General features: G+C 46.1%; 1 protein-coding gene across 2 annotated transcripts in view; it reads right to left on the reverse strand.

Moving 5' to 3' along the window:
* Nucleotides 1-17,174, reverse strand: part of TM7SF3 (transmembrane 7 superfamily member 3) — a 358,501-nt gene that overhangs the window by 120,225 nt on the left and 221,102 nt on the right. For both annotated transcript variants that reach the window (XM_069628089.1, XM_069628090.1), the window contains exons 5-7: nucleotides 7,105-7,276; nucleotides 5,404-5,581; nucleotides 3,617-3,703 (exon numbers count right to left, since the gene is read on the reverse strand). In XM_069628089.1, coding sequence (XP_069484190.1) covers nucleotides 3,617-3,703; nucleotides 5,404-5,581; nucleotides 7,105-7,276 — 437 coding nt within the window. The remainder of the gene's footprint in view (nucleotides 1-3,616; nucleotides 3,704-5,403; nucleotides 5,582-7,104; nucleotides 7,277-17,174) is intronic.

Raw genomic sequence — 17,174 nt, forward strand, 5'->3', positions numbered from 1 at the left:
AAGTTGGCTAAAATGTACACGGGAGTGTCCCCCGCATGCCCAAGGGGATGTGACCAGGTCGGTACGAGAGGGCACATGTGGTGGCACTGCCCGAAAGCTCAGGCATACTGGGAGAAGGTGAGGGGCTGGATCGCCGAAGTTTCTGAAGAGCTTCTCCCCCAGAACCCCCTGACAATGCTGCTGGGCCTCCCCCCGGAGGACACGGACATACCCCGATACCCTAGAATGTGGGAAACAATGTTGAGGGCGGGAAGGGTTGCACTGGCCCAGAAATGGCAGAGCCTGGAGACCCCTTCGAAGGAGGACTGGTTAAAAAAGGTAAAAAACATGTTCCTGATGGATAAATTGACGGCAATGATGAACAATGACTTGGGCTCTTTCCAAGCAAATTGGTACGGGGTACAGCAGACATGGGGCTGGGATGTGCATTGATCCTCAGGGGGAACAAGGAGTGGACAGGGCCCACGGCCCAGGGGACGATGGTAGTTCATCAGCCATTCATGTAGTCAACGCTCTCGCTCTTTCTTGAGCTCCAGACTTTCGGAGCTTTCATAGCGGCTCCCCAGCAAAATGTTTCTATGGGGACTAAGTTTTTTTTTTTTGGGGGGGGTGGGTGCGTTTGGGGAGGGTGAGGGGGGGATTTTTGGGCCTGTTACTTGCACAATTTGTGAAAATGTCTTGCGCCTTTTGTTATATTATGAAAATGCCAATAAAACAAAGTTTAAAAAAAAAAAAAAAGGGCACCCAAGCAGTTCCTTGGAACATATGTTGTCAGCCGATCCCACTCCCCTTGGTGCAAGCATCTGGCTTGGGCACACATGGCACCTCAGGGCAAGCCACAGTAGACTGTGCCTTATGGTGTAGGAAGATACCCTGGAGTCCCATCTGACCAAGCAGCACATGGAAAGGTCATCCAGCAGAGAGGGGCCTCCACAATTAAGAATTTAGACTCCTAAAAAATGACAAAGATCATGCTTGGAAAGCCAGTGAAATACCATCTACCATTTCTGAAGTCGTACCTGAACAGCTGCTGGGCTGGAAAATGTGTATATACCCAGGGGCCTGGACGTTGTCTAGGCAGAGGCATCAGAGTCCACAAACTATGGCAGATGGCAGCCTGTTGAAAGGGGTATTCTAAAACCTCTTTTGGGGTACGCCAAGCTCTTTGTCTACTCTTGTTTTTTCTCGGCTCAACTATTTGGTTCTTTCCCTTGACCTTCCTTCCTCTTAACACACCCTATGCCCGGTGTTCAACTCTGCTATCCGTGTACTCTTCCCCCCCTCCCCTTTCCTACCATGCTACTTTCCGCCTCTTTAGTCTCTTGATCTTTATCTTTTCTTTAATTTTCTTCGTTTTGTATTAAAAGTTGCTACATGGTCTTGCCCCCAGTTTATCTCTGCTCTTTAATATCCTTCCATACTCCCACTAAGTCTATACATTCTCTGTCACTCTTCCTTCTTTCTGTCCCTAAATCACCCACTGTGCCTCATCTCGTTTTCACGCTCCTTGCCCTCAAGAATTGGAACGCCTTTTCCACTGCACATTAGCTCTTCCTCCTTCTCTTCTGCATTTCTTTCGGACTCAAAAGGTTTATTTGCTCCATTCCTTTTCTCATTCTTAAATTTGCCATTGTGTATTTCTATCAAGTTCCATGAATTTTGTAGTGTTCTTTTTTTGATTGTTGAAGTGTTATTGCCAAAGCGCTCTACACATCTAAATACATACAATAGACACTCACTGGATGAAGAAAAGGTTTTGGGCACCTGAGAGGTCCGCTGCCACACTCAGCTCCTGCCCAAAAGAGGAATAGATTGCCTGATAGGGCAGGGAGGTCCCATTTCAGCAATGTACATGCTAAAGCGCATGCACCCTGCACGATTTTCTAATTTGAAATGCTGCTGCTCAACATGCTGGTTTCCACGCCCTTGGAGAGGATATCCATAAGTATGGAAATAAGGGCACAGATAGAATACTAACTGCAATCTCAAATAAGTTTTCAGAAACCAATAATTGTGGGCACGTTGCAGATGCAGGATTTGAAACACAGCAAAGACCCATTTGGTATTTTTTCCTACGGTTGACTGGGCCCAGGTAGCAGCACGATCGTACATTAAATTGAGAAAGAGAAGGGTATTGACTCCTATGTGCATTACTTTATATGGTAACAAGGTGGACATCAGATGCCTCCTTCACCCTCTGTAGTGTTGTACCAGCAGAATGTTATTGATGCCGTACACTTAGAGGACCACGTTTCCTTTTTTGGTCAAAAACCTTTTTAGAGCGAAAACATATCCTCGGAGGAGAAGGTTCACTACAGCAGCACTGCAAACAAGATCAGCTTTGTCCTGAGTGGTTTGTGCCAGAGCCGGCCGCATTTCATATGTTTCTCTGAATGCTTTCAAAACAGATCTCCAGCAAAGTAATTCTAGAGAATGTGGAACAGTGTATTCATCATTGAAGTAAAAGTTACAGCAGGGCAAATGGTTGACAAGTACAATAATGGCAGGTGGTACACAAAGCAGCTCAAGATCTGCAAAGCAGAAAGTCCTTCAATGACCAAGCCAAAGGGTAAAAATCTACCACGAACCTCTAGCCACTGAATCAGGATGGGGTGGTCTATTGTGTCAAAAGTGGTTAGGAGGTTGTTGAGTAGCAATGCAGGCCTATCCTTTTCAAATTAGCAGCTCCAGTAGATACAAAAGCACAGTCCATCATCAAGCACTTTGAAAAGGCAAAACTAAATTGCAGGTCTTCAGCAGAGTCACGTGATTTGTACATCCATTAGCCAATGGGGATGATCACAGCAGACTAAATCACAATGCAATGTCCTAAACCATATTGTATTTCATTAAAAGGATGGGGATAGTCTGGAGTAACTAGATTAGCTTGGCACCATAAAAGAGTTTCAAGCCAGTTGGTCAAATAGCAAAGTACCAAGACTGCATCAAAGAGATTTTCCTAAGAATTAAGGTTTGTGTGGCATCCGCTTTTCTCCCGATTCATAAAATGCCAAGTTAGTCATGTGGATGGCATCCTAGAGGGTTCCAGAAGCGTCAATTGACGAGAAACTGGTGAGTGGATGTATATGGTGGGTGCTACGAGGAGTTCTACTTGACCAATGCATGTTAATTTACTTTGTGGCAGGTTTCCTTATAATGGAGGGTGGCCCGGAAGGATCACTCAAAGCCACAACTCCTCACTTTCCCATTGCCTACCTACCCATACCCTTGGCCTTATACCCATTATACTACCACAAACTATTGCAAAGAAATGTACCAGTCTAATTTCTGTCCAGGAAACAGTATGCATGCACAATTGCCTTACATCACCTTCTACAATCAGGGAGGACAAAGGTGGTTGAAGCAAACTTACTATTTTGATAACCCTACCTACAGTCTGCTCCTCCGAGCTTGCTTTTATAGTTTTCCTTGCTGTACAGGACTGCTATATACCAACTGGTGAGGTACAACCATGGAGTTGTGAGGACACAATGCACATCTTCTGCAGACAAGCGTGGCTAGAAATATCAGGATCTCGCATGCGCAGCAGAAGCACCTTTCCTTCAGAGTTATTTACATAGGTGTTCCTGTACTAACTCAAAACAGCAGTCCTTACCAGTTTTCAAGAACCGGTGTCCAAAGAAGCAAATGAAGAGACCGGCAACAGCCAACAGCGTCATAAATATTTTGGTCGAAACTCTTCCTAAATTGGAGGGAAAAAAATGAAAACCTTAAAAACACTAATTTGACCTGGCATTTAAATATTTCATGAATGCTATTAGTCCTGCAATATAAAAGGTTGTGCTTCAATGTAAAAATAAAGCACACTATTTTAGCACTCACGGCTTTTGCGTGCAGATTTTAAATGATAAATGTCATTTAACCATTTTTGCTACAGAAATTGGGCAAGTGCTTTATGAAAATGGACAGGGTAACAAGAGGTAGCAGGCGCCCCCCTCTAGAAAGAACATGGCATGATAACCTGCTGAACTGCCCTTGTGAGCGGGACAAAGACTGATATGCAAATGGGTATTCCTGCTTTGTGAAAAAGTTCAGTGAGCAAAAAGCGATGGCTGCAGACTCTCAAAATGGGGGAAAAAAAACAAACCGGTTATCATGTCATGTTGCATCTAGAGAGGGGTACCTGCTACCTTTTTTGTAACATTTTAATGAGTATTAAAACTTCAAAACCACTTAAAATTTCATTAAACAGAGTATAGATTAAGTTTTTATAAAGTAATAAATAAATACCATTACATCCCGATTCAATTTGAATTTGCCCCCATTGTGAGACATCACCCATGAGGACAAAGTAATGAATTGTCACTTCACAGAGAAGCAGATCAAGTTAGTACATGAAATTTCAAATTATAGCTATGCGACAATACGAACTGTCTAGCAAAAAACATTGTCCTTCAATGGCCAAAAATCTACTTTGGTGGGACTATACAAGCAGCCACAGTGAGGAACTGAGAACATGGGTCCAACATCTGCACTGAAGTAATGCATGCAGCATTACTTCATTTGGGGGAAAAAACGCATTGTGTAATTGATCCAAGCTGGACGATTGATCTGGTCAAACCAGATCTCAGTACATATGCAACAGGCTCTAGATCACAAAAGCCTGAACAGCATTGACTTCATAGACACCAATAGTCATGCGAGTGGCCTGAATGGGAACGGGAAGCGCCTTGATTGTGAATGAAGGACAGGTCTTCCAGTCTCAATCTTTCTCATATGCCGTTACCCATCACGCTTTGCAAGTGTATATAATGAACCATCTTTGCACATATTGGGGCATTAGGAGGTCTAGTGTGGCATGTCATCTGTGTTCCCTGCAACACACACTGCACTTTCATGCATGCCCTTTCGCACTTCAACGTGCCGCCACATGAGTAGCACAGCAAATTCATGCAAGGAGGATGCACACGAATGCCTGAAGTCGGCAAAGGAGTAATAAGGTAAGGGCCTGAACTGCAAGTGTATAAACCAGGTGTTCCTTTGGTGCTTTCGTGCCCTCCTCCTTGCATTGGACTACGAGGGAGAGGAGTAGGTTTCCCTTGCGGCTGCCATGCCTGGAACCATTGCACCGTGAATTATCTTCAGTTGTCCGGTTTCCCTCTGGATCATACGAGACAGGCTCGCCCTCCTCACTACAAACACCAGGGTGCAGAACCTTGCACAAACCCTCCTACAGGAACCATCTCGCACCACAATTACACTCACCAGAACTGCGAAACTCTGAAACACCCCCACCATATTCAGGGTGGAGCGTATTCTTTCCATACCTAAATGGTAAATGGCTGACAACCACCTGCTACAAAGGTGTCAAGCAAGTTGCAGTATGATGGGTAAAGGCACCCTCGCCCCCAGCTCCTGCATATAACCCGGCGTGGTCCTTACCTAGGGTAAAGCAATTATCTATTGTTGCATTGAAACTGCACACATACGTGTGCACTGGAATATATGCAGCAGATGTATTCAGAAGAGGATCCCGGACAACAACGTTGTAAATGACTCCTTGCCCAGGAATGGAAGCAAAGGATACCATGGTCCTGTCATTGGATGCCAGAGTGACCAGCTGAAACAAAACAAAAACGTACCATAAAAAGGTCAACATCACCACTATAAAAACACGCACAGCCCATACACAACTAAACATCACATTTCATTAGCTTCAAACTAAATGTAATTTTTCAAAACATTTTTAGAGTAGAATGAGCCATTTCGGCTTTGTTGACGTGCCACAGCGCCTTCCTGTGGCTACATCAGTACAGTTCACTAAAGTGGCGTGGTGGAAGCAGGCTCCTATGTGACCATAGTTTCCCGTTTTTAGGGAATAAAATTGGCTGGCCCAATGCTTAATGTAGGGTTCCCAGCAGGGGTTGCCGCAGCTGGGATGGGCTGAAGTAGTCAAAAGTATAGACAACTTTCCTCCCTTACAGTCATTAAGAGGACCTCTAATGATGCACCACAGGCACACCCCAAGACACCAAAGATTTGGGAACCTGGAAGCCCTCCTGCAACTACTGAAGGAAATGGGGCCCCGACTTGCACACACAGGGTCTCCTGATACAGAGTACAAACTGTGTGCCTTCAGATGAGGTGAAGTCCGTCATGAAGTGCCATTTGTATGATACCAAATTAACATTCCACCAGAAGGCGAGGGTAGTGGGCTCCATTCCTTTATAGGGCAAAGCTCTGTTCATCTTTCAAGCTCTGCTCAGGCGAGCTGCAAAAGAGAAGGTCTGTCTGGCCAGGCTACAAAGAAAAGAAAGAATGGCATCTGCTACCAAGGGAAACTTTCAACCCCATGAGGTTTGCCGTTCATGCCGGCTAAACCACACAGGTTAATAGCTGGATGAGCTCCCAAATCCTGAACACTCATCCCAATGCAGGAGCGAGCAGATCGCCAAAGAGTGCAAAGTGGACTAGGGCAGATGCTGGTCCAACAGAGTAACAGAAGATGGCCAGACCAGTAACATGGAATGATTTGCAGCTCCACCAGGAAAGAAACATGTGAGTAACCAAAGTATAAAAGTCAGGCCCATGGCCTGGCACAGAAAACAGGCTACTGTTCCTCAGTGCGTATATTACATGCGAGGGTGAGGGGTAGGTAAACCAGGCACCAGCTGTCCGGGAACTCACCCAGAAGCCTTGCTTTTTGAGTCACTGTCCCTGGAAGCCCACCGACCTGGGTAAAAACCAATCAACTCTGGGTATGAGCAATGACCAGTGCAAGGGGCTCTTGCTGGGGTGGGAGGAATGTGGTAACCTTGTTGAAGTAACAATGACAGGAATACTCTAAGAGCGAACACTACTGCAGCATGGTCCGTTTTTATGAGTAAGTGGGTACGCCCATTATAAATATGCACACCCCCCAAAAGAAAGTCTAATACAGTGGCAACAATCGTGGTTTACAATACGGTCCTGCCTCATCACTCGCAATTCCAAATCATTTCTGCCCCTGACCATTTCTGTTTTCTGGGGTTCAGGGTAAGGAGACTGGCTAAAAAGAATGGTCCAGAGTTTACCTTTAATCAGTGCTTTGTCAAGTTTTAAAACGGATGAATACCTTCAATTAACTGACTAATTGAAATGTACCTTTACACCGTTGGCCATCACAGGCTGCACCTGAGACATCTTCTGCATGTGACTTAAGATCGCGGCTTCCTGTAGGTCATTCTCTGGTAAAAAGTACTGATAGACATCATATTGCAGCCGCCACCTGGAGTCTGGACCAGTGTTGCCGTCACACAACGGTGGGGTAGCCCCTCTAGAAAAGAAACATGCTCATTTGCAATGTAGGCTGGGAATCTTAAAGCTTCTGGATAACACTAGAGCAGTGGTAACAAGGCTTAACATTTAAAAGGGCATTGTTCAAACATCTGATCACTCACTGGGAAGGATTAACATATTGGTTGCAAGCAATTTTACCCAATGTGTTTGAGCATACAGTTCCGCGCCATTGTGGCAGTTATCTTGCACCAAGTTCTCTCCTTTTTGGCTTCTGCTTTTCATAATTCTTCCACACTCTGTTCTTTTGCAATTTCATTTGATGTTTGTTAGTATTTAGGTATGTTTTACTTTAGACATTGCTTTTAGGTGAAAAAGTACTTGTCAAAATTCACAGGTGTCAAGGCACTTTGGTGCGTCAAAACGTAAACAGGCAAGCCATCCATCAACGTGAGCATGAGCAGCAGGAGATTAGAAAAAGACAAAAAGGGGCTGGGAGATTGTACAAACTTAGAGGCCATTCATTCTCAAAAGATGAAAAGCAACTTTGCACATACATGGTTAACACACACATGGTTAAGAAACCTTGGTTTGCCCTGTGTCTCGGTGCTTGAAAGGGTGGTGTTCAACAGTCTTCATTTCTTAGACATCCACAACTTTCGATACGATCTTCAAGCAGGTTTTCGCTCTGGTCACTTCACGGAAACTGCTCATGAATGTGTAACTCCATAGCTTCTGCTAAGCACTCCAACCTAACCTCTATCCTAATTCTTCTTGACCCTTCTCCTGCCTTTAACACTGTCGATCACTCTGATCTCTTTCTTCTTGAAATTGGTGATCGAGCCCTTGCCTGGATTGAATTCCACCTCGCCAATTCTGTCTCCAGGAGCAACACCAGATCTCAACTCACTAACTGTTGATGTTCCACAAGGCTGTGTCTCAGGTCCGTTGCTCTTTAGACTCTTCTCTTGGGGCCCTAATCTCCTCCTCTGGGTTTGCGGACGACACCTAAATGTTTTCCTGAACTCTCCTCCGATTTCCGGCAACATTTCCAACTGTCTCTCTGCCATTAAATATTGGATGGCTTCTTAAACTACCAAAACAAAGGGGCTCTTTCCCTGACAAAAGCTCTCATCTCTTCCAATCCATTTCCGACCCGACGCTCTCCCCTACTCACCTTCAAATAAAAACCTAGGTGTCAGCCATGATCCTTCTCTACTTTCATCTCCAAAACTGCAACAGCAGCTCGCCTCAACCTCCTAAATATTAGGAAAATCAAGCACCCCCTTCCTTTCAACACCACCAAGCATCTCTTAACCACTCTTGTCTTCTCTAAAGTGGACTATTGTGCCAGCATCCTCTTTGGTCTCCCCAACTATGCTGTCTGTCCTCTCGACAAGATTAACTTTGCTATCAGGACTCTGAATTACCTCACTTCACACCTATGCAAAACAGGGCCAGATTTAAATTCTTCTCCTAGTTCACAAATCTATACACAGAAAGGCACCACCATCTATCCTCCTCCAGGGCTCGAAATTGCCAGGAACAGGGAGCTACTTAGCTTCTGGTTATAGCCAAGGGGAGCCTGGTTAGCTTGAAACAAACAGCTATCAGGTGCTTCTTTTGACTCCTGGGGCAAGTGGTGCCATATATGCATTTCATTTTTGCATTTGTAGCAGCTCACTGAACCCTCCCAAATATAACTATCTAGGCGCTAGTTACATTTGGGAACGGGTGTTGTGGGGGGGGGGGGGTAAAGGTAAACTGGGGAAAAGAACAAGCTGTTCAAGACGTTCAACAGTGATAGTGTCTTGGCTCAGAGGAGCTTGGGCAAAAAGCCAGGTTTTCAAGTTTCTACTAAAGGTCCATAGGAGGGTTCCATTCTCAAGAATATGGGGAGATGGCTCCACAGCTTGGCGGCGACAGGGAAGTTTGAGCTGCCGGCAGTTTGGCGGTTGAAGCTGGGAACTTTGAGCAAGTGGTCCTGTGAGGATCTTAATGGGCAAGAGGGGGTGTATTTTTCCACACGCTGAGATAGGTAGGTCGGTCCAGTCTCTGAGAGGCACTGAATGATGGAGAGGGTCTTGAAGTTGATTCGCTCTCGGATCAGTAGCCAATGGGTGTCTTTTCTGGCTTCTGAGACATGGGTGTGTTTGGTAAGGACGAGGGCAGCTCCGAGGGCATCGTTTTGGATGATTTGTGGCTTTTTCAGGTTGCCTTCCGAGGTGCCAGCAAAGAGGGCATTGCAGTGGTCCAATTTGCCCCCCATGATGGCTCTGGCAATTGTGAGGCGATTGGGTATGCAGAGGAAAGGCTTACTCGTGTTGATCAGTCTGGCTGTGTGGGTGGCAGCGAAGGAGATGGCGTTAACATGGCGCAAGGGATTGAGTGATGTGTCCAGATCGATACCCAGAGGTTTGGCAGCGGGTGAGAGGGGGATTAATTAGGTTGCTGTCAATGTTGAAGGTTTTGTAGGCTGGATACAAATTGCGGAGAGTGGTGGGGCATCCAACAATGAGAATCTCGGTTTTATCGTCGTTTAAGCATAGCATGTGTGTTGCCATCCAGTTTTGGATGATGTAGACTGAGTTGATGGTAGCAGTGTATTGGTGGTAAGAGCTGTAGAGGGGGGGGGGGAGAATTTGGGTTTCCGTGTAGCTGGTGTAGGAGATGCCCAGGTCATCCAGGTGATCGAAAAGGGGTTCTTGGGGTTGCCACAGTTTACTGGCGTGGGTAAGGCAGCATGATGGTCTATGAAGATCCCGAGAGTATCTGTGTTAGGAAGGATCTGATCCAGTCAGTGGCTGCAAGAGACAAGTTTGCTGTGGTAGTGAGGCGATTGCAGAGAAACTGAGCTTTGCCATAGTGTGTATGTTTGGAAATGCATGTAATAGACAAATAGCACACTTGGGCATTTAGAGCATGTTGGATAATATGAAATGGACAAAAAGTTAGTTTGCATTTTGCCCAAAGTAAGATTTGCTGCACATTTTGTACTAGCTCCTGGTTCTCCAGAGGTAGCTCCTGCCTAAATGGTTATGCCTGGTGCCCAGGAGCCGCTTTTTGCTCCTAGACAACAAATCTCAATTTTGATTCCTGCTCCTCTATCCAACTCTAGAAGCCTTCTCGTAATCTCTGCTCTGCTTTGACTACCCTTGTGGCTCTTTGCCCTCCCTGAAGTTCCGCCCTTTCTCTTCTTGCTCCACTTGCATGGAATGCTCTTGCCATGAACACCCGAGAAACGGCCCACATGGATTTGTTTAAAACCAAACTAAAAGCCTACCTCAACTCAGAATTAGCCTCCTAACCTACCTATTTCACCTGCATGCTAGCTAACATTTTCCCTCACCTCTAACCTGCCTCGGTCCCTCGCTTCCTCTGCCTCCACTCTAGCACCTCACCCATCACGGTCCCATCCTAAGCGCAGCTGGCCATACTACCTACCTGCACTTAAACATGTCCAATGTTCACTGCCCTTAACCTATGTATGTCCACCTATGTATTGTCCCTTGTGACTGTTCCATTTACTCCCCTCCACAACCTGGTAAGAATGTCCCTCCAACTCACCCTTATTGCAGCTCACTGCTTCCTCGCAAATCTGATTTCTTATCTACCATACGTTCTTTTGTGACCCCAAAAGAGCATTGTTCCTCCTGTATATAAATAAAGATGGAGAGGGGGGACAACATTGTTAGACTCCTGGGAAGTATGGGCTGAGGCTATAGACGGAATGGGGAAGGAGAGAATTAGGGTGGATTTCTTTGTTTTATGCAAATGTGTCAATAGAAGGGAAAGGTACATCTGAGCAATATGGAGCAATTGCTCCATCAGCTGAAGTTCCCCCAATCATCAAGAGTGTGACCTTGTGGGGAGTGCTCCACCATAAGAGGATGAGATCAGAACTTAAGTTAGGGAGCTTCTAGTGCAGAAAGCTGGATGGGGTAGGTGGGATTGTCTCCCGTCGGAGATGTAGAAGACATGTGTGGGAATTTTTGCTCCAGATGTTCCTATTCCCTTTCCTTTATTACTCAGCACTCCACTTTTCGTGGCCCCTTGAAACCCTCCGATTCCAGGTCTTTCCTAGAGTAGTCCTTTTTCTACCTCCGACACCAGGAAATCCTCGGAAGTATGAACGCTTACACATCTCTTTATATCTCAACATATTTGGCAAACTAGGGCACATACAGGTCAATATGTTCTCCACTTCTCCATCCCCCCTCCTACCCCTCCACCCCCCCCCCAAAGAACAAGCAGAGATAGCCATTTAGTCAAATTCTACCGCCAATCTCCTTGTTGAATAGTGACCAAATATTTAGAAAGGTTATTGCCAATTGGCTGGCAGAGATTATTGAAGGGGTCATTGGGCCGGACCTGCATGGATATATTAGAGGTAAGTCCATAGTAGAGCACTCAAATTTAGATTTTGCTGTACATGGGCGTACCCCCCCTTTGCATGTGCTTTTACAGACAAAGGCTTTGGCAGGGGTGCCTATTGGTTGCTAGATCAAGGATGGGGTTTCCAGGTGGCCTTACTTGTTAGACTACACTTCTCCATGGATCTTACAAGAGCCTCTGGGCCTCTGATTATTAACGTCCAACCCATCACTGGAATCCCATCACTGGAATTTCCGGACCCAAGTGGAACTGCCGGAGTGCCTTATGCTCTCCTCCAGCTTTTCAACATGGATATTAAACCTCTGGTATGAATATTAAGGCAACATGTTGGGATGTTTCCCTTTAAAACTCATGTTATGTTATTAGGATTTAAATACACTGCTGCCATTTGCGTAATTTGCTTCTGTGTTGGTGGGTGCAGCTCGGAGGTACCTTGATACTGTGAGCCAGTGTGTTTAATTCAGCTGTGTCAAGGGCAGAGGGTCATAAAACTGCCTTGTGTGCTCAGGGTGCTAGGGGGCATTAGCCGGGCGGTGGTATACAAGTTGGTAGGAGTTCTGTTTGATGTATGCAGTGAGGAATTTTAAATTGCTGGGTGGAAGTGGCATAGTTGGTCTGCATGTAGTGTGTTTGGAGGCAAAGTAAGTGGTGGTGGGGCAAACAATTCACACCATGAGCAAACAATCTATATTTAGGATGCTAAGGGGCAAAGTACAGCGGAGCAACAATGAAACTAAGTCAAAGTAGAGCAAACTATTCATACAGTGCTGTGGGGCAAAACAGTAATGCAACAGTAAAGGGAAAACAATCCATCCACTGGTACAACAGTTAATCTAGTGTAACGCTCACCTGATTCCCGTAGAGGCGCCGGTCTTGACTGGGCGTATACCGTATCTTCAAAGGTGATGTGTAACACACGGCTGGCTCTTTGGGCTGGACCTCTGGGCACTGTATGTCTGACTCGAAGGGTAAGATGTCTGCAGATAGAAAATATGGGATTAATGAACTGGGTTATTGAATGTCTCTCTCTTCTTCCCTTTCTCTTCTCCTGTAGAACCCCGAAGGTTAACGCTCTCACCTTAGGTAAGTGAACGCCGTGCTCTCCATCTGCCTCGGGGCAGGGTGCTGTAACCAGTTTCTTCACTGGATAAGGGGAGCAGGCCTCTTGACTTCAGAGGACTGCTGTCCGTCGTTTACTGCACGAACGGTAAGTTTCGAGTAATTCTAATGTCTTTAAAGTCTTTAGTAATGATGTCTCTTGTTTTGCAGGGTTCCGGCGATGGTGGATGACGGGCTGAAGTGAGTTGAAGATGGAGCCCGTGTGATGAATAGAAGCGCCTGGAAGCACGTAAGTAAGCGCTTGTTGCCTGCTTCACGATGCGCTCTAACTGTCTTTTTATTTTGCAGGTACAAGTTCGGAGCGGCTGCAGGGTGCCGGAATACCCACTGGGTTAGATGTGGAAAGGAGTAATGGCACGTGAGTATTAAAGTTCCCCAATGTCTTTAAACGCACCTTGTTTTGTCTTTCAGATGCGGGATGCAGCACCGAAGGCCTCCGGAGCGTGCGAAGAGTTGGTAAGCTTTTGTCTTTCAGATGCCGGAATGCAGTGTGAAGACCTCCGGAGCGTGCGAAGAGTAGGTAAGCTTTTGTCTTTCAGATGCCGGAATGCAGTGTGAAGACCTCCGGAGCGCACGAAGAGTAGGTAAGCCTTTGTCTTTCAGATGTCGGAATGCAGCGCGAGGCGTTGGTGACAGCCGATGGACCAGGTAAGTGAAGAGCTGTCACTGAAGACCGTAATGCTAACCTGTTCTTTCTGGTCTTTATAGGTGTTGCTGAAGACCGGATTCAGGATGGTAAGCCTTTTTCCTTAGGCCCAGGATCAGATGCAGAAGACACGATGAGCGTTCTGCTGCAGAGGATGCAGAATAACACAAAGCAAGATTCATCCATCGGGTGTGGTTTAAATAGCCTCCTGTAGTGCTTAGGTGTCTCCTTCCACAGCCACGCCTAGGTAAGAAAAGAGTTCCTGCTTTCCAGAAGAGTTCCAGTGTTCTGAACCTCGGGAGTGGCTCCTGCCCCACCCAACAGGAAAAGTAGTTCCAAACAGAAGAGGATCAGAGGCTCAACTGGCAGGCAAGTAAGCAGCATGGTCTGCTGCAGATAAGTCCACCCAAGCATTATGAGCCCGGCGCTTCCAGCGCTGGGACTGGGCATATTTATGAGCCTGGTGCCACTGGCGCCAGGACTGGGTCCAAAAGGTCCCAATTGGGACTGGTTGGCACTCGGAACCTGGGTTATGGATCTGCTTCCAAGGGAGTTGGGAAAACCCTGACCTTTTGGAAGCAGAGATCATGACAGTACCCCCCCTCAAGGCCCCTCCCAAACCGGGCTTCTCCGGGGGTTTTGGCTTGTCAGGAAATGTTCGGTGAAATCTTTTGATTAGGCGAGGAGCGTGGACATATTCAGCAGGTTCCCAGGATCTCTCTTGGGGGCCGTAGCCTTTCCAGTCAATTAGGTAAAATAGTTTAGATTTGGAGATCTTGGAGTCCAGAATGCTTTTGACTTCAAACTCGAGTTCTCCATCAACTAGGATAGGTTTTGGAGATTTAGTTAGTCGGGTTTGAGGTTGCACGGGTTTTAATAGAGAGACGTGGAAGACCGGATGTATCTTCATGTGCGGGGGGCAAGTCCAACTTGACCGCTACTGGGTTTACTATGGTAGTGATGGAATAGGGACCAAGGTATCTTGGGTTGAATGTGCGTGGCCCTTTTAGAGGTAGATATTTGGTGGATAACCAGACTTGATCCCCTACTTGATATTGAGGGGCTTCCTTCCGATGTTGATCTGCTCCTTTCTTGTATTGTTCTTTAGCCCTTTGAAGGTGAGAAACAGCTTCCTTAAAGGCTTGGGTGATTGTAGAATGCAGGTAGTCTACTGCTGGTGTTTCAAGATCTTGGAGGGGATCCAACTCCGAGGTTCGAGGGTGACTGCCGTACAAAAGAAAAAACGGGGTTTTCCCAGTTCCCGAATGGACAGAGTTATTGTAGGTGTATTCGGCTATCCAAAGGATGTCTTTCCAAGTTTTTTCAGTTTGTTGCAGCATGCAGCGTAAATACTGTTCCAGAGTTTGATTGGTCCTCTCGGTTTGTCCGTCGGTCTGAGGGTGGTGACTGGTCGATAGTCTCACATCAATTTGAGCCGACCGACAGCAACTTCGCCAAAAATGAGAAATAAATTGACTACCTCGATCCGAAATTAGAACCGAAGGAAAACCGTGCAGTCGGACGATGTTTTCGAGAAATTCTCGGGCCAGAGTTGCTGCTGTTGGCAAGCCTTTGAGCGGAATGAAATGCGCCATCTTGGAGAATAAGTCCACGATTACTAGAATCGTATTGTATCCGGAGCATGGAGGTAGATCGGTGATGAAGTCCATAGAAAGCGTATGCCAAGGGCGAGGTGGGATGTCAATAGGGCGTAAGAGGCCTGCTGGTCTTTCCTTTGGACTCTTGTTTTGGGCGCATACTCCACAGGACATTATAAAGTCTCTGATATCTTTTTTCCAAGACGGCCACCAGAAGTAGCGCTTGATCTTTTCTGAGGTCTTGGCTATACCGGGATGTCCTTCTATTAATGAATCGTGATAACAAGAGATTACTTTTTTCTGTAAATCTGTGCTGGGTAGGTATAATCGTTCTTGGAAATACAATAAGTTGTCTTTTACTGCAAAGTCCTTTCCCTGCAGATGCCAATTCTGTATGTCTGCTGGAGTTACAAGTTGCCTGGCTTTATCCTTAACTTCCTCTATGGATTGTGTGGCGATTACACCCAGAATTCTTTGTTCGGGAATGATTGGTACAGGTTTAGGGTTGATCAAGTGTTCTTCCACTCCCATCCGAGAAAGGGCATCAGCTTTACCGTTTTTTGTACCAGGTCGATAGGTAATTATGAAGTCAAACTCGGCAAAGAATAATGCCCAACGGAGTTGTCTAGAGGATTGGGCTTTTGCGGTTTTCAAATATTGCAGGTTTCGGTGATCCGTAATCACAGTAACGGTGTGTCGGGCCCCCAGCAGATAATGCCGCCAAGCCTTAAAGGCAGACTTGATAGCCAGAACTTCCTGGTCAGTAATCGTGTAATTGATTTCAGGAGGGGAGAATTTGCGGGACCAAAATGCCACGGGATGCAACTGATTGGTTACCGGGTCCTTTTGTGATAGAACTGCCCCCATGGCAAGGCTTGAAGCATCAGTTTCCACGATGTAGGGGAGTTCGGGGCGAGGGTGTTTTAAGATTGGTGCAGAGATAAATTTAGTCTTCAAATCCTGGAAAGCTTGTTCCGCCTCGGTACACCATTCAAAACGTTTGTTTTTCTTTAACAAGGCAGTGATGGGCTGGACTATTCGAGAGAATTCGGGGATAAACCTGCGGTAAAAGTTAGCAAAGCCTAACATGCTTTGCACACCTTTTACGGAGGATGGTGATGGCCATTTGAGAACTGCATCAACCTTCTTTGAATCCATACGCACTCCGCCAGGTGATAATATGAATCCCAAGAATTCAACTTCAGTCACGTTGAAAACACATTTTTCCAACTTAGCGAAAAGTTTGTGTTGACGCAATCTTTCGAGGACCATTTTCACGTGTTTCCGATGTTCAGATTCCGATGAAGAATAAACGAGGATGTCGTCAATGTAAACAACAACACACACATCTATGAGCTCTCTGAGGACATCGTTCATAAAATATTGAAAGGCGGCCGGGGCATTGCAAAGTCCGAAGGGCATGACCTGATATTCAAATAGCCCATACTTGGTGCGGAAGGCTGTCTTCCATTCATCGCCCTCTTTTACTCGTACCAAGTGGTAAGCTCCTCTAAGATCCAGCTTTGTATATATGCATGCTTTTCTGACTTGGTCCAGGAGTTCAGGGATCAAAGGTAACGGATATCTATTCTTAACGGTGATCTGGTTCAGGGAGCGATAATCTATACAAGTTCTAAGATCTCCTTCCTTTTTTGGAACGAAGAACAAAGCTGAAGAAGCAGGGGACTTGGAAGGACGAATAAACCCATTTGCCAGGTATTGATCCAGGTATTGTCGAAGGTGAAGGTTCTCAGGCTCGGTGAGGGCATAAATTCTACTACAAGGAGGAGTAGATCCAGGTATCAGGTCTATCTGGCAGTCATAAGACCTATGAGGAGGTAGAGAGTTAGCCTGATCCTTCCGGAAAACATCTTGGTATTCTAGGTATTCGGGAGGTAACTGGGGAGTCTCTGAAGAAATTGCTGCCAGTGCAACACCAGGTGGAGGGTGACAAGTAGAGACACATTCTGGAAACTGGACCGTTCTTGCTCGCCAATCGATCAGAGGATTGTGTTTCTCTAACCAAGGTATTCCTAGAATAATCTGAAACTGAGGGGCCTTGATCACATCGAACACGATCTTCTCATGGTGTCCATCTTGACTTACTAGCGTCACTTCTTGAGTGGTATGCGTTACTGGCCCGGAGGCTATCTCCGTACCATCCACCGTAGTAATGACGT

Source organism: Ambystoma mexicanum, chromosome 12, assembly GCF_040938575.1.
Source record: "Ambystoma mexicanum isolate Mex_15411 chromosome 12, UKY_AmexF1_1, whole genome shotgun sequence".
Lineage (NCBI taxonomy): Eukaryota > Metazoa > Chordata > Amphibia > Caudata > Ambystomatidae > Ambystoma > Ambystoma mexicanum.